Raw genomic sequence first — 22,580 nt, 5'->3', positions numbered from 1 at the left:
ATTATTAATAAGTCATCTAGTGATTGAAATCAATCGAACATACTTTAAAAGTTGTGCAACTACTAATAATTCATTGAAGTTTTCAACCCAATAATTAATGGAGTAGTAAGGGTAAAACAGGTATGAAATGATAAATTATCTCTTGATTTTCCAACCCGGATAAGTAAAAATGAATATCTATTTTAGTATAGAGAATAGGAAAAATTGGATGGAGAGAGGTTTTTTTTTTTTTTTTAATCCCTTATAGAATCCACCATTGTATTCCGGATTTTGTGAAACAGTAGCAACAGTAATAACTATGTTTGCCCAAGCTAATTGAATTGGCTATATGAATTTCACACCATCAAATCATCTTTACCTATTGTAGCAAAGATGTAGCAGGTAACCTGTTTTATTATTAAAATTACAAATTTCATATTGAATTGGCAATATGAATTTCATACCATCAAATCATCTTTACCTATTATAGCAGAGGTGTAGCAGATAACCTATTTTATTATTAAAATAACAAATTTCATATTTCGAGGAGGTTACTTATAGATATCTGATAAGTCAAACTCTATCAACAATAGCATACCAGAAGAGTTAATCAGAGTGCTAACTTTGCTCTTTACTTGCAGACTCTGCTGAAAAACTTTATGTTTATTGCTGTAGGATTCTTTTTTTTCTTTTTTTTCCCTTTCTAGTGCTGCCTTTCTATTCGAAATATCCTTCATAAATGCAACTGATATATGATTTCAGCAGGACTCATTGCTAAAAACTCTAAAAATATATATCAAGCCTTTTAAAATCACATGTCCCTTTTTTAGCATTACAGATGACATGAAAAATATTATCTGCACATAATGTTACATTACACATAAGAGAAGGGGGGAAAGTTGGAAGAAAGAGTGGATTTGCTACTTAGTTTAGTGGAACTTGAGACTGGTCAAGATATTGTTGTTTACTGGATCAGCCAAATGATCAAGAAGGTTTTGGTAAGGCCCAACACCAGTAACCAGACCTTGAATAAAATAGCCCAAAATAGCCAACATAGCAAGCCTTCCATTTTTAACTTCCTTGAGCTTCAATTCCTTCATGGACTTCTCATCTTTACCGAATCCAAGTGGGTTAAAGAATGGGCCACCAGGGTATGCTGGTTCACCTGACCCACCCAAGCCCTTTTCAAGGCCCAAGAAGTATTGTTTTCCCATTGAACCAGGCTTGGCCCAATCTTGGAATCTCCTATGTTCAGCAAAGCCCATTAATGCCATTTCAAGCACAAACAATGTGTAATTGTCAGCCCAATAGTTGTATGTTCCAGCTGGTGGGATGACACCAGTTTGGAACCATGGAAGTGCTGTTTCTGGGGGGATGAGACCAGCTTTTCCAAGAATCTCTGGTGCTATTGCTCCTGCTGCTCCTAACATGGCGAACCGCCCGTTGATGATCTCGCCGTATGCTAGCCATTTCGGCTCGATGAAACCTCCAGTACCCTCGGGGTCCGAGAGTCCCAAGGGATCAAAACCAAAGTCACCAGGAAGACTGGATCAAAACAAGTTTAAGTTAGCGGACTTAGAGATAGCATTTCCATGTTATGTTGCTCGTATTCTTTAAAAATACCATCAGCTGCGTGTTGGGTCCTCTTGCGTGTTAGATCCTTCAAGAGGACCCAACACGGGTTCGACAATATTTCTGCAAGAGTCCGAGCAACATAGTTTCTAGGTTGAGTTCAAGTTATATAAACGGACAAGTATGAATAGTTTTTATTCTATATGTGCAATTTGACTGATTATAGGAAGCCATTATCAATCTATTTAATTTCTAGGATATTATATTAGGACTGAGATGGAGCGCTACCTATATTTGCTGTAAGTCAACTTAGCCTTCTTTACACTGTCAGTGCACAGAACATAGACTCTAGTCTATTACATTATATGTGCAACAACTCATCAAAGGCTATTGAAAGAGATGGATAAAGTCACATCAAGTCTCATAGATCTTACCTGCCATCCAAGTATGAAAGGCTTTGCTTGGATGCAAACCAGAGTTGCCTATTTGCTCCTTGCTGTAAAACAGAATTAAGCTGAATCAATACTTGTGTGTTGTTTTAATACTGAATATCCATCAGTAGTATTAGTCTAAACAAAATTGTATAGTCTTTAAGAATCCATATTCAATTGCTTCCTCTCTTCCATTTTATATAACACATTTCGTTCTTATGGTTCGTTCCATAAATAATACTAACATCTTTCTATACTTGAAAAACCTTTAACTTTAAATTCTCATTTTATGCTTAATGGCGTGCTCTTATAAACATAAAAACGTCATATGACATATTTAGAACCACAAGTTCCAAGAGATCCTTTAATAAGTATCCAAAAAGGTCTCTCTCTTCTTAAACTATGTATACATGAGTCAAAAAACCGTCATACAATAACTACTTAATTGTTAAACATCAATGTTATATTTTCTATAATCAACCACTACTTTAATACTTCAATTTCTGCCTATACAAAAGTCAATATAACATCTTAAGCTTTGTTTCTAGTTAAACTATATAGCTCGGACTCTCCAAAAATATTACAGGTGTCGGATTTTTCAAAAATGCCAAACTTTGAAGGATCCGACACATACTCGATTATATTTTTGAAAAGTCCAACATCGTCATATAAAAATGAAGGAGATAAGGAGTACTTATTACTTACCTTAACAGGTGGAGTGGAAGCAGCTCTTACAACAAGGGAAGCTTTTCTAGTAGGAGTTTGTGAACTTCTTGATCCAAGAATCTGTCTGGCAGCCTCAGCTGAAGTGCTAATTGATGATGAAGAGATCAACGCTTGAGTTGCCATAATTTTTTTCTGGTTTTTTTTTTTTTGGATGCTATGGAGGAAGAATAATAAACACTTAGCTCCCCAAGAATAAATTAAATACAAAGGTGGCAAATAAGGGACAAAGTATTTTGTGGGGCTAGGTGAAAAGAATGAAATTGTGGTGGATATAGCAAGTTATGAGTGTGAAGATAAAGTTGTGATCTTGTTGACAAATGAGAAGAGAACATGTGGATTAATTAAATCAGATAAGAGATATTACACTCCTAGTGGCAGAAATGAAATCTTAGATACTCTTGTTGGCTGTTGACATCTGCCTTCTCTTAGATTTACTGGTGTATAAATCTTTTTCTTTGACATTCATGGTGTTTGGAAATTGAAAACTCAAGGAAAAGGAAATTTATGTTTTATCGGCTTAATTAAAGGGTTAATAGCATTTTTGATCCGTCAGTTATTGATAAAATTTAATTTTAGTCCTAGTAACATCTAATTAAATATATTTAACCTTTAATTGATTAAAATATGCACTTCTGATCCCTTTGCTTGTGAATATTCAGCAGTTTTTCATAATTATTAGCTACTACTTTATCAGTTAATTACACTTATGTTATGTAAGCTTGTAAATTTTACTCTATATTTGATAGTAATATACAATTTTTAAAATATACCAAATTTAACATATTTCTTACGTAAAAGGACTGAAAATACATGTTCTAATTAATTAGGGATTAAATGTACTGAGTCGTATATCATAAGGATCCGAATAAATAATTATCAATAAGTGAGGGATGAAAAGTGCTATTACCTCTTTTATTCATGAAATAAGAGAAGGAGAAAAAATAAATTTGAGGCAAAGGGGAAATAAATTCGAGGAAACAGGCAAATAATAATTGAGAATTTTATTTTGCTGACCATGATTCAATTTCCCATCTTGTAATGCTCCTGTATCCCCTTCTCATCTCTCTTAATACATATATAATATAATAAAATAAAATAAAAGCAAATTATTGTTGCCAAATGAAAGAGAACACGTTGATTCAATACTCCCAAAATGAAATGTCAGAGACTCGCAGATTTTTTTTCCCACCCGATATTCGGTACCCGCATTGAAACCCGATTATATTCAGATTCGCGTCGCGGAGGGTCCCATTGGGAGGGAAGCGCTCCCTACCAAAAAAATTTCCATACCCAGGACTCGAACTCGGAGCAGCCTCATCCACTGCACCACGTCCTTTGGTGGTATTCCCAGATACCCTAGTTGTCACGAGTAGCATTTCGATTATTCATATCAATCCAAGACTAATAGACTATGATAATTATATATTCATTCATAATTAGATAAATTAATTTGATTTGATGTAACTATTAATTACATATAAATTTTTGCCACTTCTCTTCTTTAGACTATTAGTTCGTTATAAAAATTATCTAATACATTTTAATTAAAAATGCATATTGTTGGTACAACTTTTAAATACACTCTCCAACCTTTTCTACTTTAGAGTATTACTTCAATATTATTTATCTATATTGGTCTTTAATATTTTTATTTTGCAAAACATTCATCTTTTTGACCAACCATTCATTAGCAGTTACTTCTGAAGGACATGTTTGGGGTTGGGGAAGGAATAATGAAGGCCAGCTTGGCCTTAGTAGTACTAACTTTTGAGATCACCCAAAATTAAAGCAGAGCAAAACACAAAAAATAACATAAACGGCTTGGAACCAATAATCCACTTTGCTGGTCATGTCTTTTTTTTTTTTTTTTTTTGTGTCAAATAAACAGAAACTCAAGTTATGGAGGAAATGAACATAGAAGTATGAAGGACAATTCTGAGAAAATTAATTTGGTTGAGAGGAAAAGAGAGAAGTTGGGCCGTTTGATACAAGATTCAAGAATTATATAGTCTTGGTCCATGACGCAAGGAGGGTGCTAATTTAGCTTAGGGAAAACAACACCAAATACCCCTAAAATATAAATATTTACCTATCCCATGCCCCCCTTAAAGTAATTGCTCTTCTATCCCAGCCGGCCGAAAATATTTATCCTACGTACCCCTCGTCCAAACCTCTTCCTCTGTGATACCATCGTAGTATATTTATATATCATGATAGTATCATGGAGGACTAAGAGAACGACTGAAGCAATCCTCTATGATACCGTCTCAGTATATTTATATACCACGATCGTATCATGGTCTTAAGGTGTGTCTCAATGAAGGACTGAAGCAATCTTTCATGATATCATCACATTATAATATATGTATATAAGACGATGGTATAATAGAGATTTTTTTTTAGAAAAGTTGTCTTTTGAATAAATGAACATAATTATCCATAATATTATCTCAGTATATTTATATACTATGATATCATGGAGGACTAAGAGAAGGACTGAAGCAGTCTTCCATGATAACATCTCAGTATATTTATAAATGATGTTGGTATCATAATTGGGGACATCTCGAGTAAATTCTTTTGATTTTTTGGGGGTACGAAAATAATGGGAGTATGAGCGGGTAATTATTTTGATTTGAAGGGGCACGCGCGTTCTTTTCCCTTTAGCTTATGGATGAGTCAAGATTCAAGAATCATTGGTGGATAATTTGTGTGACAATTGGGATAGTATTGGGTTTGGTTAGTGAAGTGGCATGCCACATAATATACACCTCATTAAAATATTATTGTCGCGTGGGATTAAGCTCCACCTTAGACAATCTTAACGGTAGAAAAAGTATATTTAAGCTCAGAGTATAACATTAGGGGTATATTCGGATCCAAAATATAATGCAAGTATATTTGACCCAAATTATATTGTCTTGGTCCATGACGTAAGGAGGGTGCTACTTTAGCTTAGGGATGAGTCAAGAGTCATTGGAGGATAATTTGTGTGACAATTGGGCTAAGATTGGGTTTGGTCAATGAACACATGGTGATTGCCTCATTAAAGGTACATAGTATATTTGAGCACATAGTACCCTTTCTGTTTCAATTTATGTGAATTTATTTTCTTATTAGTTCGTACAAAAAAGAATGACCTCTTTTTATATTTGAAAACAATTTATCTTTATGCAATGAATTATAGCCACACAAAATATATGAAACTCATTTAACACAGTAAGTTTAAAAGTTTTTTCTACTTTCTTAAATTTCGTGCCCAATTAAATGCGTTCACATAAATTAAAACAGAGGGAATATAACATCATTTTTTTGCGCGGATTGCCCTTCTTTTGGGGTGGTCTTTAAATTTTGCCCCTCATATTTGTGGTCTTTAAATTATGCCCCTCATATTGCTGGTCTTTAATTTTTGCCCTTCGCGTTGCAACCCTAAGCGTTCACGCAGAATTCATGAGGTTCTGGGTTCGAACCCCTACTCAAGCATAAATTAAAAAAATAAATTGCAAGACAATGTTTGGGTCGCGTGTATGTCGGGCCCGACATACACTTATTAAGGAATTACCAAAGTTATGCCGGACCCGGCATACTCATGCCTTATGGGAAGACTGGGCATAAGTATGCCGGGTCCAGCATAACTTTGGCAAATCCTTAACAAGTTTATGCCGAGTCCGGTATACTTATGAGCAAACTTTTAGTTAAGCCTTAACTAAAAGTCTTTTTCTAGTTATGCCTTATGGGGCAGACTTTTAGTTAAGGCACAACTAAAAGTATGCCCTATAAGGCATAACTAAAAGTATGCTCCATAAGGCGGAACTTTTCCTTAAGGCATAACTAAAAATTTGTCTTATAAGACAAAGTCTATGTCTTAAGGAAAAGTTATGCCTTATGGGGCATACTTTTAGTTATGTCATAACTAAAAGTATGCCCCATAAGGCGTAACTAGGAAAAAACTTTTAGTTAAGACTTAACTAAAAGTTTGTCCATTAAAAGTTTGCCCATAAGTATGCCGGACCCGACATAAACTTGTGAAGGAATTACCAAAGTTATGCCAGACCCGGCATACTTATGCCAAGTCTGCCCATAAGGTATAAGTATGCCGGGTCCGGCATAACTTTGGTAATTCCTTCACAAGTGTATGCCGGTGGGGCATAACGAAATTTAAACTCTGCCTTGCGAATTTTTTTAAAATTTTTGACTGAGTGGGGTTCGAACCTGGAACACATGAGTTTTAGCCGAAGGACAAAATTTAAAGATTTCAAATATTAGAGGCAAAATTTAAAGACCACCCCAAAAGAAGGGCAATTGCGAATTGCCCATATAACATTAGGGGTATATTTGAAATCAAAGGATAACGAGAGTATATTTGGCCCTTATTCCGTAGTACAATGATATAGTTGATCCTTTTTCATTAATTTAATGGGGAAAACTTTGTAAAAATTTAGAAATTTCAGGCTCTGACGTCTTTAAAATGTGCACTTCGGCTGAATCACAGTGAATCTAGATGAGGAGGATCCGACCCGGTTTGTGACCCACATAACACGCAAACACTTGAAAGAAACCGAACAACCCTTCACAATCGAACCACAAAATAATGCTACAATTACTAAAGCACAGGAGAATTACGGTGGGTCGCTTCCATCACCGATGGATGAGCAGCAAATCAACGGTGATGAGCTTTGGTGATGGAAGTCACGGAGCATTGGGCCTACCTGGGCCCATTATTGGTATGGGCTCTGATGCTTACGAGCCCACTCCAATTCCGGGCCTGCCGCCCGATATTGTTACTATAGCCCCCGGTCATTTTCATTCCTTAGCAGTTACTTCTCAAGGACATGTTTGGGGTTGGGGACGGAATAATGAAGGACAACTCGGCCGTCATCCTCTTTCTCCTAGGTAATCTGCTTTGATACAGAGGATAAGGATAAATAATTTCGACATTAAATTTGAAATGAGTTTATCACACGTTTTGTTAAGATAAAGAGCCTGTTTGGATGGGCTTAAAATAAGCAGGAACAACTTATAAGTAAAAAAAAAAAAATAAGTTGGGATTGACTAACTTATTTTTTTGGCTTATAAGCTGTTTTCGGCTTATAAGCTGCTTTAGATAAGCTAAGCCAAAAGGGCCTAATTATTTTTTTGGGCTTATTCTATACATAAAATGACTTTAAGCTGGCCAGTCAAACATTCAAAAAAGCTGAAAACAGCTTATAGGCAACTTATAAGCCAATCCAAACGGGCTCAAAGTCATGGTATAACTAACCTGTGAGAGTGTGGAATAACTAATTTCGGGATAACTTAATCCAGAATAAGTAATCCTGGGATAACTATTTCCCAACCAAACGACCCCTATGTGTTTGTATATGTATGTCTACTTATGGGTAGCTGTCTTTGTTTCATACTCCCTCCGTCTCATATTACATTATTACTTGTCCACTTTTTTTTTTTTACACGTCTTTTAAGAACTCATAAATAATAGTGTATTTTTACTATATTACCCTTATCTCTCTTTTTAAATAATTGTACTTTAATCAATATTGATTACTTTAAAGAACAATTGATACTAAGGGTAAAGGAAGGAAAACTTAATTAATTCTATGTTGATTTTGTAAATGGACAAGTATTTTGGGATGGATATATTTATAAAAATGTGGCCAACTAATATGGGACGGAGGGAGTATTAAGAAAGTAGGAGAAAATTGATGATAAAAACTTACACCCCCGTTTGGATGGTTGTTTCCCGTGGTTCATTATTGTATTGTTTTCTATGAAAATCCATGTTTGTTTTCGTTGTTCTTAAAATTATGTTGTATGGTGTTGTAAACCCGTTGTAAATCCGTGTTTATATAGCCATGGAAAAACCCAATTTTTATAACTACGGATTTGGTGGTTTTTGCGTGGTTACATATTTCATTTTCTCATTATACCCCACACTACCCACCCACCTCCATGACACCCAAACCCAGCCTCACCCTCACCCTCACCCTCACCCTCTGCCACCCTACCACCACCCACCACCCACCACTTACTTATTTTTTAAAGTTTCTATGTTATATATAAACTAGTTTGTAATAAAAGATAAAGATATCTTAGTAAATTTACATGTTATTATACAATACCATACACTCAAACCAAACAATAAAAATGTTATTAAACCACAAGAAACGATACAGTCTACCCAAACATTGTATTCATTAATACAATACAATACAATACAATACAGTACATTATGAAACCACGGGTAACGACCATCCAAATAGAGTGTCAGGGGTAGGGGTCGTTTGATAGTTGTTTAGAGTTATGCAGTAATCAGTAATACATAGATTAGATATGAGGGATGCTAGTTATTCATGTAATAGTTCTTCCATCTTCTTTCCTGCATAAAATAATACATAAATTAGTTTTTCCCTCATAACTTGTACTCCATCCGTCCAAATTTATATGGCACCTTTTGGATTTCGAGATTAAACGAGTTTTTCTTCGACCACATTTTTTCATGTCTTTTAAATATTTTGAATTGTTAATTATTGTGACTTATTGTACTTTTTGCGTAGTTTTCAAATATGTAAATTTTATCTCAAAAAACTTAAAGATTCTTTGTCTCGAAATCCGAATTGTGCCACATAAATTGGGACAGAGGGATTACATGTATAAGTTATGGTGCGGATTTCTGGATTGCAAAATGTGTTTTGTATTTTATACATAGCAAAAGAATGCTACCAAACATGATAGTACTTATGCAGGATTTAATACCTGAATAACTTAGCTCCTAACCAGCTACCAAACGACCTCTTAGTGTTTACACCAGGCCAATGAATCGATGCATGACATGTGTTTGCACATATAGCTTTAGTGTTTAATCATGGTTAATTAACATGCATTATCACCTCATTAAATCATTTAACTATAGTAAGTTTATACGGTTTGGTGTAAACCCCCAGTGCCGGTAAGTATTTATCGAATATTGACAGTGTTTATGTGCCAACATGCTTGCTTTCTCTGTGTATTTAGTAGTAAATGTGTGGAGTAAGAGGTCGTTTGAGCTGAAGATTCACATATCTGCAATGGACTTATGCCATTTGCTTGCCTACAAATTTTTTCAGTCCACATCCATGTTTCCACTCTCATTGGTAAGGAAGATAATCAGTAAAGTAATTTCAACATAAACAAGTCAACTGAGTGGAATTGTAACAGATGAAAGATAGTTCCGGAAGGTGGCTATCCATATATGAGTATTCAGATGTCATATAGAAGTCCTTATTCTCACTGATTCGATGATTTTAGATAATTTCTGAAGTGTTATACTAAGGTAATTTCCTTGCTTTTGTTTCTTGAGGAGACTCGAAAACTCTGATGACTTGCTGCTTCTTATATAAATGACTGACATTCCAAGAAAAACTTAATCTGGCCAAAGGATGATCCTGACAATCTGATGTATGGAATCCATTAAGTTCCTTCGAACTCTGGCAACAGAACATTGTAAGCCATGGACAAGTTATTTTATTCAACCAGAAAACCTCAGCCTAGTTCCTTAGGTGCACCGTACCTGTAAAGAACATCACCATGATAATGCTAACAAAAGTAGATTTCTTCACTCTGAAAAGAGCTATTTTTCACCATCTTTGTTTCTTAGCTCCTTTGTACTAATGTGTGCTAGAGTTTCAAAGACAGCAACAACAACAACATACCCAGTGTATTCCCACAAGTGGGGTCTGGGGAGGGTAGGATGTACGCAGACCTTACCCCTACCTTTGTGGGGTAGGGAGCCTATTTCCGATAGACCCTCGGCTCGAGAGAAAAAAGTAGAGTTTCAAAGACATCCTGGCTTATCTTTATTTGTTTGTATATGGCTCTTCATAGTGGCGGAGCCAGGATTTTGATAATGGGAGTCAAAATATAAAGAAGTAAAACACACGAAGAAGCTGAGGGGATTAACCATATAGTATAGACAAAGGTGGCTCCACCACTGGCTCTTCGTATCTGTGAATTAGAAAGATCCTAGAATTAGGTTTGTCGCCTCTGATAGCTGTCTCTATTCTAATGGTAGTAAACTAAACAATGAAGTGACCTTTTTTTTTAATTGCATACTTCTGTTTTCCGAGGAAACTCATATGTTTCCTCCTCTGTCCTGTTTTCACCCTGTCTTGCTTTCTTCTTTTACTTAGTGTTGGGTGGGAGTTGTAGCGTGTTTATATTATTAACATGAGGATCTTTTTGTTGAGCTTGTTCAGAGAAACATGGAATGAACCAAAAAGAGTAGAAGGACTAAATAAAGTGAGAGTTCAAGCCGCATTTGCATCAGGTGTCATTTCTGCCGCCTTAGGAGACGACGGATCTCTGTGGGTTTGGGGAAGTTCTAAGCATGGGCAGCTTGGTCTTGGCAAAGGAATCACCAAGGCTGCATTACCTTCCAAAGTTGAAACATTTTCTGGAGAAGAGATAGTTAAGGTGGTCATCCAATCATGCTTAAGGTAGAAGAAGTTTTACTTGTCAAAAAAAAAAAAAAAAAAAAAAAAGGTAGAAGAAACTTAACTGAGAATACATAAAGATATGATGCTGAATAACAATAATAACCAAGTAGATGGTGAATATTATTCAACTGTTTAATTAATTTATTTATTTTTTGTTTGGCAGGTCTCATTAGGTTGGGGGCATGCTCTCGCGCTGGCTAAGAATGGGAATTTGTTCGGCTGGGGATACTATGCAGATGGTAGAATCGGCAAGATTGGAAGAGAGTTGGAGATCTCTCCTCTGGAATCAAGACAAGAATTTTCTGGAATTGAAGCTGCTGAGAAGTCAGTTATGGAAGCTATTGAGAAGGAAAAGGATATGCCAATAATTTGGGAGCCCGGTTCGATTGAGGAGCTACATGAGTTAAAAGTTGCAGATGTAGCTTGTGGCCTTGATCACTCTCTAGTCCTTTGCTGTAAGTCACATTTACTGATCTCGGGTTCCACACCCCCCCCCCCCCCCCGCCCCCCGCGGGCGTTCCAATTTGTTTGCCTTACTTTCATAGTCTGTTTTAAAAAGAATGTTTTTTTTCCTAATTTGACAACTCTCTAATTCTAACATCCCACATCACTTGTTTAAGACCACAAGATTAAAGGTCATTTTGGTACATTGTACATATCTTTAGTTTAAGACCACCATATTCAAAAGTCTTCTTTACTTTTTTAAACTCCGTGCTCAGTCAAACTGACTGAAACGGAGGGAGTACGTGAAATGTGAATGAATGTGTTTTATAGGGTTGATTGTATTTTCTGATGTTTAGGTGATGGGACACTATTTAGTGGTGGAAGCAATGCGTATGGCCAGTTAGGAAGAGCGAACAAAGACTTGGGATTGCGACCAGTTGATATACGCTTCCGTCCTCTCGCTATAGCTTCGGGTTTAGGGCATTCTTTGGCAGTTTGCCACGACCCTTCATCAGAAGCAACAGGAGAGGCAACAAGTGTTGTATCATGGGGATGGAACCAAAGTTCTCAACTCGGGAGAGAAGGACCAGATAACATTCCTCAGGTTGTTGAAGGGCTTGCTGGTGAGACACCTGTTTCTGTATCGGGGGGTCGGGCACATTCCCTTGCTCTCACAGCTAAGAAAGAGGTCTGGGCTTGGGGCACTGGGAGGAACGGGAGGCTTGGATTGGGCAGCTCTGTTGACGAAGCGGAACCTATGTTGGTTGAATATTTGGAAGGTTCTGTAGTTGTTCAAGCTGTTGCAGGGTTGGATCATAGTCTTGTTCTAGTTGCTGAATAATGCAGTGAGAAATTTATACATATTTGTATATCTTCCTCTGATTTATTTTTCTGTTTGTTTTAGCTTAACTTGCTCTGTTTAGATAAAGTGGTAGAACTACTTGGGTTTACCATCCAACATCAGATGAAGTTGTCAAATTGTTTGATCATGAGAACATTTCTGGTTTCCCCAGTGGGGTAACTTGCCCTATCATATTTCCTTCATGGTCCATCATACATATTTCTTATTACTGCTTTGTTATCTGAAAGATACATCCACCAAGCTGAAGATTTTAATCTAAAAATTTTTAAGAACACCATCAAGAAATAAATGTTTGCTTTTAAAGATTAGAGAAGTAATGGTTGGGAAATTGTTCTCAACTATTAGTATCCTTGGCTTTGAATGGCAAAAAGGATCCCGCTAATGGGACAGATGGTTTGATCCTACAAAACGGGTGCCTTGTCTCATTATCCCCCGGACAGGTTGATGAACTTTTGGACCATTCTGTATGAGCGGATTTCACCATCTATATCTGTAATGGCTCGTCCTTAGTGCCTTCGAACTAACTGAAAGGGACACTGACAAGCTCAATGATACTGTCCCTCAAGACTGATAAGCCACATTGAGAAGATTCAAATTGCTGACCATAACAGACCTGATACTTGTTTATGGACTCTCAACAGTGATGGAATGTTTACCAGTGCTTCTGCCAGAGAACTCATCAGACAGAAAAGGGACAAGAATGGCACATATAGGAAGTTGTGGTACAAAGGCATACCTTTTAAGATAGCTTTCCTCAACTGGAGAATATTGCAGAAGAAATTACCTCTGGAAGATATACTCCCCAAGTTCGGACGGAGTATAGTTTCCAGAAGCAATTGCTGCAATAACCCTCAATCTGAGACTATACCACATGTCTTTGTGAAAGGAGATATTGCTAAGAAAGTCTGAAAATACTATGCTGATCCTCTGGATGTTAGAATGCAAAATGGGACTCTGAGACAACTTATGTGGAGCTGGTGGGCTTATGATAGTTCCAATGCTTTGCAAAGAACTTGCTCTAATATTTTGTCTGGCGTCATCAACTCGGAATTATGGAAGAGGAGTACTAGCAGGTATGGACAAAGCTCATATTCTGTGCATAAACTAATCTACCAAATTAACTATCAGGCTAAGATTTTATTATACAAGCACTTTACACAGATTAACCTTCACTTGTCTTGGAGAGATATTTGTGTCATTGCAGACAACTACTCAACTCCTATTACCAGTTTCCAAGTATGCTGGGACAGACCTGCACAGAAATTCAAGATCAATACAGATTGTAGCTCCTTAGAAAGGGAGAAGAACGTTGGAGCAGGTGGAATTATAGAGATCAAGATGGGAAAATGGTTCAAGCTTACACTGAATCTCTAGATTTTTGTAGCAACAACATGGTAGAAGTTAAAGCTTCCATAATTGGTTAGCGACATAGCTCTTCTGTGGGTTTGAGCAATGTTATTTTAGAGATGGACTCCAAGCTCACCGTGGACATGATCAGTGGAACTAACCATTCTTCATGGAGATTTCAGGACCTGATAGAACTCATTCAAGACCAGCTAAGCAAGCTTCTAGGCTTTGCCAGACATTGCTACACAGAGGCTAATACAATTGCAGATATACTGTCTAAACAAGGGTTCTTTTTTTGGCAAAACTGGTGTATACCCAAAATCCTCAAAGCTTGGCTAAGGATGCTATTGGATCCTACAGGTTGGACAGATGTGGGATGGCTAGTTAAGAACAAATGATAAATCTGGTAGAAGTCATCAGATTCAACATTGTTCATAATATTTTTGAAAGCTTAACTTGTATAGGAGGAGACCCCTCTAACTTGCGAAGGAATGGCTGGCATGTCATTCCTCTTTTGATGGAGGGTTGTATAGGAGGAGACCCCTCTATGTACTTCTGTTTGCTTATAATAGAATTATAATTTAATTAGAAAAAGAAGAAGAGCATTACTAAAAGCATTAAATACTTACTATAAGTCATAACAAATATTAAATACCCAAAATTTAAGACAGATATTAATATGAATGACTTAAGAGCATGAGTTACCCACATAAAATATATGAATCTGAAACTGAAACTGAAAATTACAGCAATTCAAACATCACAAAGAAAACCCCAAAAAATCCCTTGAATGAGCAATGAGTTTACCTACATAAAATATAGAAAGTTGAAACTTAAGAAATGCAACAATTCAAACGCCACAATAATCCTTGAAAGCATCAGCACCAGCTTTTCTACCAGGTCCTCTAGTAATATACTCAAACAATTCAAGAATTTCAAAGGGCTTAAAGAGTAAAGGATGTTCTTCATCCACAAGTTCTTTTGGGGCCTCTATGGTGTAACCTGGTTTTGGTGCTGAAAATAATGGAATGGAAAATCTATCACTGTCTCCGGCCATTGTTACCCTATGGGCAGGCGAATGTAATCGACCATTTGTCCATGCCTGTAAAAGTTTGTACGAAAAAAAAAAACTGTGTTAGTTAAAAGTAATACTTACTCTTTAAATTTTAAATAAATATAAGAATACAAGCAAAATGAAATAATTTCCTCCAGAAAAAACTAAAGATTCTAAATCCCAAGGAAACAATGTCAATTGGAAATATATTGTAATGATACTATGAGTAATGCATATCAAAATTCACTTTTATATACACCATCTCTCTAGGAATTTTTACATCATATCACTTTTGTCTGTTTAGCAGGTGGTCTTATTTTCAAAATTACAAATTTCATATTTTAAGAAAACATACTTGCAACTATCCTTTATATATGACCTGATACTGTAAGAACGTGCAGGTAACTTAAACTCTTTCTTCTTTTTGCTCTTTCCTTTCTAAAACAAAGTATGTTCAAACCTCTCTATAATAGCGTCGTCTGTTCTGATATTTTTTTAGCTGCTATAGCAAAATGTTGTTATAGAGAATATACAATATAATACTATAACATAACATAACATGAAAAATCGGTTCCACAGAAAATATGATTGTTATAGTGAAATGTTATTATAGAGGACGACTGTTACAGAGAGGTCTGAGGCTAAAAGTAACACTTACCACGAAGGAATCCCCAGACAAAACAAAGAAGGAATTTGGTGCAATGTCGACATCAATCCACACTCCATCTTTGGTGAGAACTTCTAAACCATTTACACTATTTTGTGCTATCATGGTCAAGAAACCACTATCAGTGTGGATACTCAATCCTAGTTTATTCAAAGCATCTTCATTTTGAGCTGCCTTCTTGTAATGAGAAAACCGGGAATTGTAAACATTGTTATCCAATAATTCATCAATATAATCATTTAGCTCCAAACTCTCCAAAACCATCCTTTTTATCATTTCATCCAATTCCACAAGTGGCTTTGCGTAGGAATCATACACCTTGCTGCCAAAGTTAGTCAAGGTATTTGTTAAAAATAAACATACAATTTGTAGAATTAGTAATACTATGTGACAGTAGCAACAACAACACACCCAGTTTATCCCACAAGTGGGGTCTGGGAGGATAGAGTGTACGCAGACCTTCCTCCTATTTTAGGAGGTAGAGAGGTTGTTTCCGATAGACCCATGACTCAGGATAAAGCAAAAACAAAGCATGTCAAATAGGAAAATGAACAGTAACTACAACAGAACAGTAGGCTAAGCGAAAATACCATATGATAATAAGATGCATTAAAAAAAATTTAAAACCTAGGCTTTTCAAAATCGACCAAAGCATGACTTAGGATAAAGCAAAAACAAAGCATGTCAAATAGGAAAATGAACAGTAACTACAACAGAACAGTACGCTAAGCGAAAATACCATCTAATAATAAGATGCATTAAAAAAAAAAATTAAAACCTAGGCTTTTCAAAATCGACAAATGTGTTGGGTATGAAAAATGTCTTCTAGTATAAATATTCTCCTAAAAAAGTATAAATCTGGTGTTTGGTTAGTGAATGAAATATTTTAATATATTTGATATTAATAATAAGATTCAATAAATCAAATTGTATTTTGATAAATTTTCGAGTATTAAGATCGATAATATATAATGTCTATCGATTAATTGAAGCAAGTAATATCTAATTAAAGTAAAATTTAAGATTGATGTAAAGAAGAAATGATCTTTAAGTGAGAGAAGATACTTTCTTTAACTATAACCAGAAATTAAAATGACACTTTCATGGAAATTAATTTTTCCAAAAATGACTTATGACATGCCAACTGGTTTAAAAAAAAAAAAACAGTTTGATGCACAAAGCTCCCGCTATATGCTCGGGATTCAGAAAAAGGCCGGATCACAAGGTTTTATTGTACGCAACTTAACTCTGCATTTCTATGAGAGGTTATTTTCACGGCTCAGAAAAAAAAAATGTTAAAAGAAGTAAACATACAAAAAGTCAGGATTTCCACGAGGCCAGAAGATATTGGCAAAAGTTTCAACACTTTGGGGTTTGACCAAGTCAGCAATACATAGACTTTCATACAATGGCAATTGTGGAAACTGTCCTTTGTATCCATCCAATGGATTCTTTGTTGAGAAGTTTTTCATTTTTGTTTCCAATGGAAATTCAAAGATTTCTTTTGATTTATCAAATATGGCTTCTCTAGTTTCCTTTGAAACCTTATCATATATTGCTAAAAAGCAACCATACTCTTTCAAAGCTTGGACAACTTGACTTCTTGTGGACACCCATTGTGCACTACCTGATTTTAGCTCTAGCTTGCAGAAATCAATAGTGGGAATCTTCATTTCCTTTGATATTGTCATTGATGAATGTAAAAATTAGAGGAAATTCAATGTTTGGGAGTCAACTATACAAGGAATAAGAAGACAGAGTTTTGTTTAATATGATTCCCTAGATGGCTATGGAAGTTGTGCTTAATGAAGTTGGAATTTATTTATATAAAATTAAACACGCGAGAAAAGAGGAAAATAATGCTCATAATTTAAGTATATACTACTTCCTTCGTCCCATTTTAACTATCGCTTAGCTCAAAAAATTTGTCTCAAAATAATTGTCACTTTAAAAATTCAAAACTAAAGTTGACAAGTGTGTTCAACTATATACTCTTAACATTAAAGAAGCTCTTTGTAATACTTTTCATTTCTAAAAAAAAATCTAATAAATAGTGTGTAACTTAGTAAATTATACCTTATATTTATTGTTTTTCTTAATGAGCATAAAAAGAGTTAAAATGAGTAGATGACAGTTATAATAGGGGAGGGAGTAAATAATTGTTATATCATTGGATCACTTTCACCTATTGTAACAAGTATACATCTTAATTTTAAAATTTTAAATCTCACGTTTAAAGAGGTTTACGTATGAATATTATTCAAATGACATAATAGTTTAAAAAGCAAGTAGCTGCCAGTAGCTTAAAAAACAACTTAGTTTATTCGGACAATCATTGACGTGAATCACACCAGCATCTTTTCCTCTTTTTTAAAAAAGAAATTATTTATGGCCAATACGATGTGACCATGTAATTCGAGAAACCCTTTTTGCATTTTGCACCCTTAATATCGGCTTTCATTTTTTTATTTATGCCCAAACATATTATTTGTAATGATTTGCAACCTAACCTCTTTACTTTCTTGCAAACAACAAAAATATACCTTTTCTTGAATCATTCATGAGGGCAAAACAGGAAAAATACACCAAAAATAGTGCAGAACGTACGAAAGCTTCTTGGGTTTAGCTTGTTATCGTAGAAATTAGACGGGAACCACTCACCTAGATGCATATTGTAACAGTGGCGTAGTCGAGAATTTTACTAAGGGGATTCAAAAATATAAAAAAATAAACATGAGTAGAAGTCCAGAGGGTCCAACATTTATTATATATACATAAAAATTAATTTTAACATTTTATATGCAGTGTAATTTTTTGCTAAAGGGGATGAACCCCCTTGCCCCATATTGGCTCCGCCACTGTATGGTACTCCCTCCGTCTCAATTTAGGTGTATTAGTTTGACTAGGCACGGAGTTTAACCAACAAAGAGAGACTTTTGAATCTTGTGATTCTAAATTAAAGATGTATATAATGTATTAAAATGTTCTTTGAATCTTGTGGTTATAAACTTTCCATGTAAAATGTTTGGATTGTCAACTTACTAAATATAGAAAGAGACACTCTTTTTTGGACATACAAAATAAAAGTAAGACACTTGAATTGGGACACACTTATTTCTAAAAGATTTGATGCCCCATCCCCACACACATATACATGTGTGTGTGTGTTTGTATAGATTCCTAAAATCACAAGATAAATTTGATTTCAATCCATGCACATTTGGCATAAAACAGAGTAAAGTTGAATCATAAAGTACCTCATAGACAAACACAACAAACGTGGATTCGTACTCTTAAAGTAGGTTTGGTATTTAACAAGAGTACTTTAAATTTGTTTACAGTTTATATGACAAGAGACATGTAGGAGATTTAGAGAATCGGACCCAAAAAAGTAATGGAGATTTAGAGAATACTTAATTTTAGAAAATTGTAGGATAAAATATTGCTTAGGGGATTAATCAGGTACGAATGAATTAATGTATACGAAATTTCGTATAGTCAACTAGCTCTATTTTGATAGTTATTTTATGCACTTGAAAGTTTTGTTTCCTCAAGTTTGTCAAAAGCTAACACTTTTAGTCTTAGTCACATATTTATTGAATTTTGTCTGTTAGATTTAACGGTGACTATGAAAATAGGAAATTCATATCTAGAGGTACAATTTTTGTAGTATATGTAATTTTTAATTTATTTTTAGAGACGGGTGTAGCTTTTTGAGGTGTAATTATGCTATTTTTATATCTTTTTAATGTCTAGTGTAGTTTTCTTGTGTGGTACATTTTAAGATTTGATAGAATTTTCTTGGCGTTTATAGCTACATCTTTTTAGATAAAGTGCTAGAACTATTTGGGTTTGCCATCCAACATTTAGATGATGTTGTCAAATTGTTTGATCATAAAGAGAAATTGCTTGACTTATTTTGGGCAATTTGCAAGATTGCCCTTCGCTGGGAGTGGTCTTTAACTTTTGCTTTTAAGGCCCAAATTCTGCCTTAAGCATGGGCAGTTTTGCAAATTTTGCCTTACAATTTTTTTTTTTCTCAGCTGAGGTTCGAACCTACAACCTCGGGGTATTAGGCGAAGGACAAAACTTAAAAGACTATCAATTTGAAGGGCAAAAATTAAAGACAACCCAAATGAAGGGTAATCCGCGCAAAAAAAAAGACTTACTTATGCCTTTAACATTTCTGCTCTTCCCAATTGGGGTGTAATATTCCCTCCATTGTCCATCATATGATTTTAATCTTAAAAATCTAAAAGCACCATCAAAAAATAAATGTCTGCTTTCAAAAGATAAAGAACTAATGCTTGGGAAATTGTTCTCAACTATTAGTATCTTTGGCTTTGAATGACAAATGGATCCTACAAAACGAGTGCCTCGTTTCATCACCCCTCGGACAGGTTGATGAGATTTTAGACCATTGGATATGAACGGACATCATCATCTATTCATCTGTATCCGTAATGGCTCGTCCTTAGTGCCTTTGAACGAACTGAAAGGCTTCTCTTCATCGAGTCTCAAAAGTTTGCTGGGCTATCATCTAATTGTTTACCATCTTCTATATCCACCTCCAAGATTTCCTAAAAAGAAAAGACGTTTCAAAGAAAAGCATGCTACTACTCAAAAAGTAACTCACAGAGATGAAAGAAAGAAATTAACACTAATTTTTAAAATACTCACAGGGATTCTTTGCTTCAAGTAATTACCAAGTCTTGCAACGACAGTAGAACGTTTATGCCAAAACTTGCCACTTAGTCTAAGCTTCACATAAGGTCCATCCACTTCTGCAAGTTCTGCTTTCCCTGTACATTTTATTTCCTCTTGTTAACACAAAAAGAAAAGACTTAAATTCCATATTGCACTCAAAGGTGTAGTTTAGCGATTAATTACGTGAGTGAAAATTATGAGATATTAAGGTACAAATTCTAATAGAGATAGAAAAACGTTAGACGGTTTCTTCCTATCTGCCTAAGCCTTTGTAGGCAGTATTATCCAACATTTGTGCTAGTGAAAGATAACACAGACAAAATATATTAGACGATTGTTTTCTATCGGTCTAAACCTCTATGGATAGAGTTATCCAACATTTGTGCTAGTGAAAGTTAAGGGGCACATTCATCTCTAACAAAGACATTAGACGATTTCTTCCTATCTGTCCAAAATCTTTGGAGGTAGAGCTATTCAATAGTTGTGCTAGTAAAATGTAGTGATTACGTCCAACAGAGACAACGTCAGACGATTATTTATCTTTCTAAATCTTTGTTGGCAGAGTTATCAAACATTTGTGCTAGTGAAAGGTAACGGGTACATTCAACCTCCAACAAAGATAAAAGATGTTAGATGATTTCTGTTCCTATCCAACATTTGTGTTGGTGAAATATAGCGAGTACGCTCAATCTGGTCCGGACACTACTACTATTGAAAAAAGGGACTTATATTCAATTATTCCTTTGATGAGAAATCACCTGTTATCCCAACTGAAGTATCAAAAAGCTGTGCCAACTGCAGAAACCAAAAATGAGAAAAGAAATAAGTAAAGAAGACCAATAAAACCAGGCTCAAGAACTGAATCCTCATTATACCCAGCTCAATATTCAAGGAAAACTTGCTTGATAAAAATATTCCAAAGAAAACTACCCAATTGAAACAAAAATAATACTCGGTGATTTTTTCCATTTATCATGACAAATTTACCTGATACCTGTATTGGTGAGAGCTAATAAATACCCCATGAAAATATTGAACTGCACACAAGTTGACAAAAACACCGCCGTTACTACTCCGTCCATTTCAATTTACGTGTCTTACTTCTTTTTTCGTATATTTAAAAAAGAATGTCACTTGCTATATTTAATAGCTCCGTAAATTCAACATCCGCTTGACATATTTAAGATTATAATATTTTTTGTATTTTGATAAATTATACACATCTTATATTTAAGAGAATAAGATTCAAAAATCTTAGTATTTGCTTTTATAAATTCCCTGTGCAATCAAACTAAAACACATATTTTGAAACGGATGAAGTAGTTATATACCTCAGCCTTGGCATCTTCTAAGACTTGAACGATGTTTTCTTCAGTCAAATCAAGAGGTGAAAGTGAAGCTGATATTGTAGACAATATAGTTCTCCTTTTTCTGATTCTTGATGATAGTCTTAGATTTTTTACACTTGTAATGCCTCCATTTTTTAACTTTGAGACAGACAAAGTCTGAAAATTTGGTAGCAACAGAGAAGCTGAGGTGAATTTAGTTGGTGATGAAGATATACATTGATGCTGCAGTGCCATCTTTTCTCTTCTTTTTGCAGTTGTTATCCTTGCTTTTTTCTTGAAGAGGGAATTTGTGGCTAATAGCTATTCACTAAAGAAAAGCCTTCCCCCCCCCCCCCCCCACCCCGCACCCCCCAACCAAAAAAAAAAATGCCCTTGTCCTTGTTTAGATATAAGGGCTATTTTGTTTCTTAACTTTTACTCTTAGGGCTCATTTGGTCGGGGAACAAGTTATTCCGGGATTATTATCTCCACCCTCTATGTAGGATAAAAAAATACTACAATTTCGAGATAACTTATTTTGGGATTAGTTGCTCCGCGATTTTATCCCAACCAAATGTGGGATAAGGCAGTACTAAATTTTTATCCCAGAACTATTTTTGCTTATCCATCATACCAAACGACCCCTTAGGATATGTTGTAATTTAGGTTCAACTTTAGACTCGGTGATTTGCAAGAATGAACCGTGTGAGTGGTGGTCTTGAATTTTTGGATCTATCTTTTTCTAAAACATAAATTAAAAATAATATCCCCTTAAAAAGTTTGGTCGGCAAATTTTTGTTGCCCATTTGGCATAGTTAAGTTTTGTTATGAGACAGGAATTGGGGATATTTCAATAAGCGAGAGATGATGAATCTGCTCAATTAGCCACAAGTTCTACTTTATAGGTGAAAGTTGCATGTGTTAGTCGATTATGCACAAGTCAATACAACTAAAATCAATACAACTAAAAGCCTTGCCAACAGGCACCACATTAT

At 35.2% G+C, this 22,580-nt stretch overlaps 4 protein-coding genes across 4 annotated transcripts; 1 reads left to right on the top strand and 3 right to left on the bottom strand.

Annotated features, from left to right (window-relative positions):
• Positions 1-750: 750 nt before the first annotated feature.
• LOC132629504 (chlorophyll a-b binding protein 8, chloroplastic) lies at positions 751-2,886 on the bottom strand. Its single transcript, XM_060345089.1, has 3 exons — positions 2,688-2,886; positions 1,986-2,047; positions 751-1,524 (listed from the first exon to the last, which is right to left on the bottom strand). Exons 1-3 carry the CDS (start codon positions 2,829-2,831, stop codon positions 909-911), a joined length of 822 nt encoding a protein of 273 aa, XP_060201072.1. The 5' UTR covers positions 2,832-2,886; the 3' UTR covers positions 751-908.
• Positions 2,887-7,116: 4,230 nt separating this feature from the next.
• Positions 7,117-12,650, top strand: LOC132629471 (uncharacterized). The gene is made up of 4 exons (XM_060345086.1): positions 7,117-7,601; positions 10,937-11,153; positions 11,340-11,631; positions 11,977-12,650. Exons 1-4 carry the CDS (start codon positions 7,300-7,302, stop codon positions 12,459-12,461), a joined length of 1,296 nt encoding a protein of 431 aa, XP_060201069.1. The 5' UTR covers positions 7,117-7,299; the 3' UTR covers positions 12,462-12,650.
• A 1,894-nt stretch (positions 12,651-14,544) lies between these two features.
• On the bottom strand, positions 14,545-17,340 carry LOC132629488 (probable 2-oxoglutarate-dependent dioxygenase AOP1). The gene is made up of 3 exons (XM_060345088.1): positions 16,865-17,340; positions 15,542-15,872; positions 14,545-14,931 (listed from the first exon to the last, which is right to left on the bottom strand). The coding sequence occupies exons 1-3, from the start codon at positions 17,239-17,241 to the stop codon at positions 14,680-14,682; spliced, it is 960 nt and encodes a 319-aa protein (XP_060201071.1). The 5' UTR covers positions 17,242-17,340; the 3' UTR covers positions 14,545-14,679.
• Positions 17,341-19,719: 2,379 nt separating this feature from the next.
• LOC132629459 (uncharacterized) lies at positions 19,720-21,922 on the bottom strand. The gene is made up of 4 exons (XM_060345083.1): positions 21,589-21,922; positions 21,016-21,052; positions 20,231-20,352; positions 19,720-20,130 (listed from the first exon to the last, which is right to left on the bottom strand). The coding sequence occupies exons 1-4, from the start codon at positions 21,838-21,840 to the stop codon at positions 20,068-20,070; spliced, it is 474 nt and encodes a 157-aa protein (XP_060201066.1). The 5' UTR covers positions 21,841-21,922; the 3' UTR covers positions 19,720-20,067.
• Between the last annotated feature and the right edge of the window lie 658 nt (positions 21,923-22,580).

This window comes from Lycium barbarum, chromosome 1 (genome assembly GCF_019175385.1).
Source record: "Lycium barbarum isolate Lr01 chromosome 1, ASM1917538v2, whole genome shotgun sequence".
Taxonomy (NCBI): Eukaryota; Viridiplantae; Streptophyta; class Magnoliopsida; order Solanales; family Solanaceae; genus Lycium; species Lycium barbarum.
The sequence above is the reverse complement of the archived record's forward strand: the minus strand, read 5'-3'. Positions and strand labels throughout refer to the sequence as shown.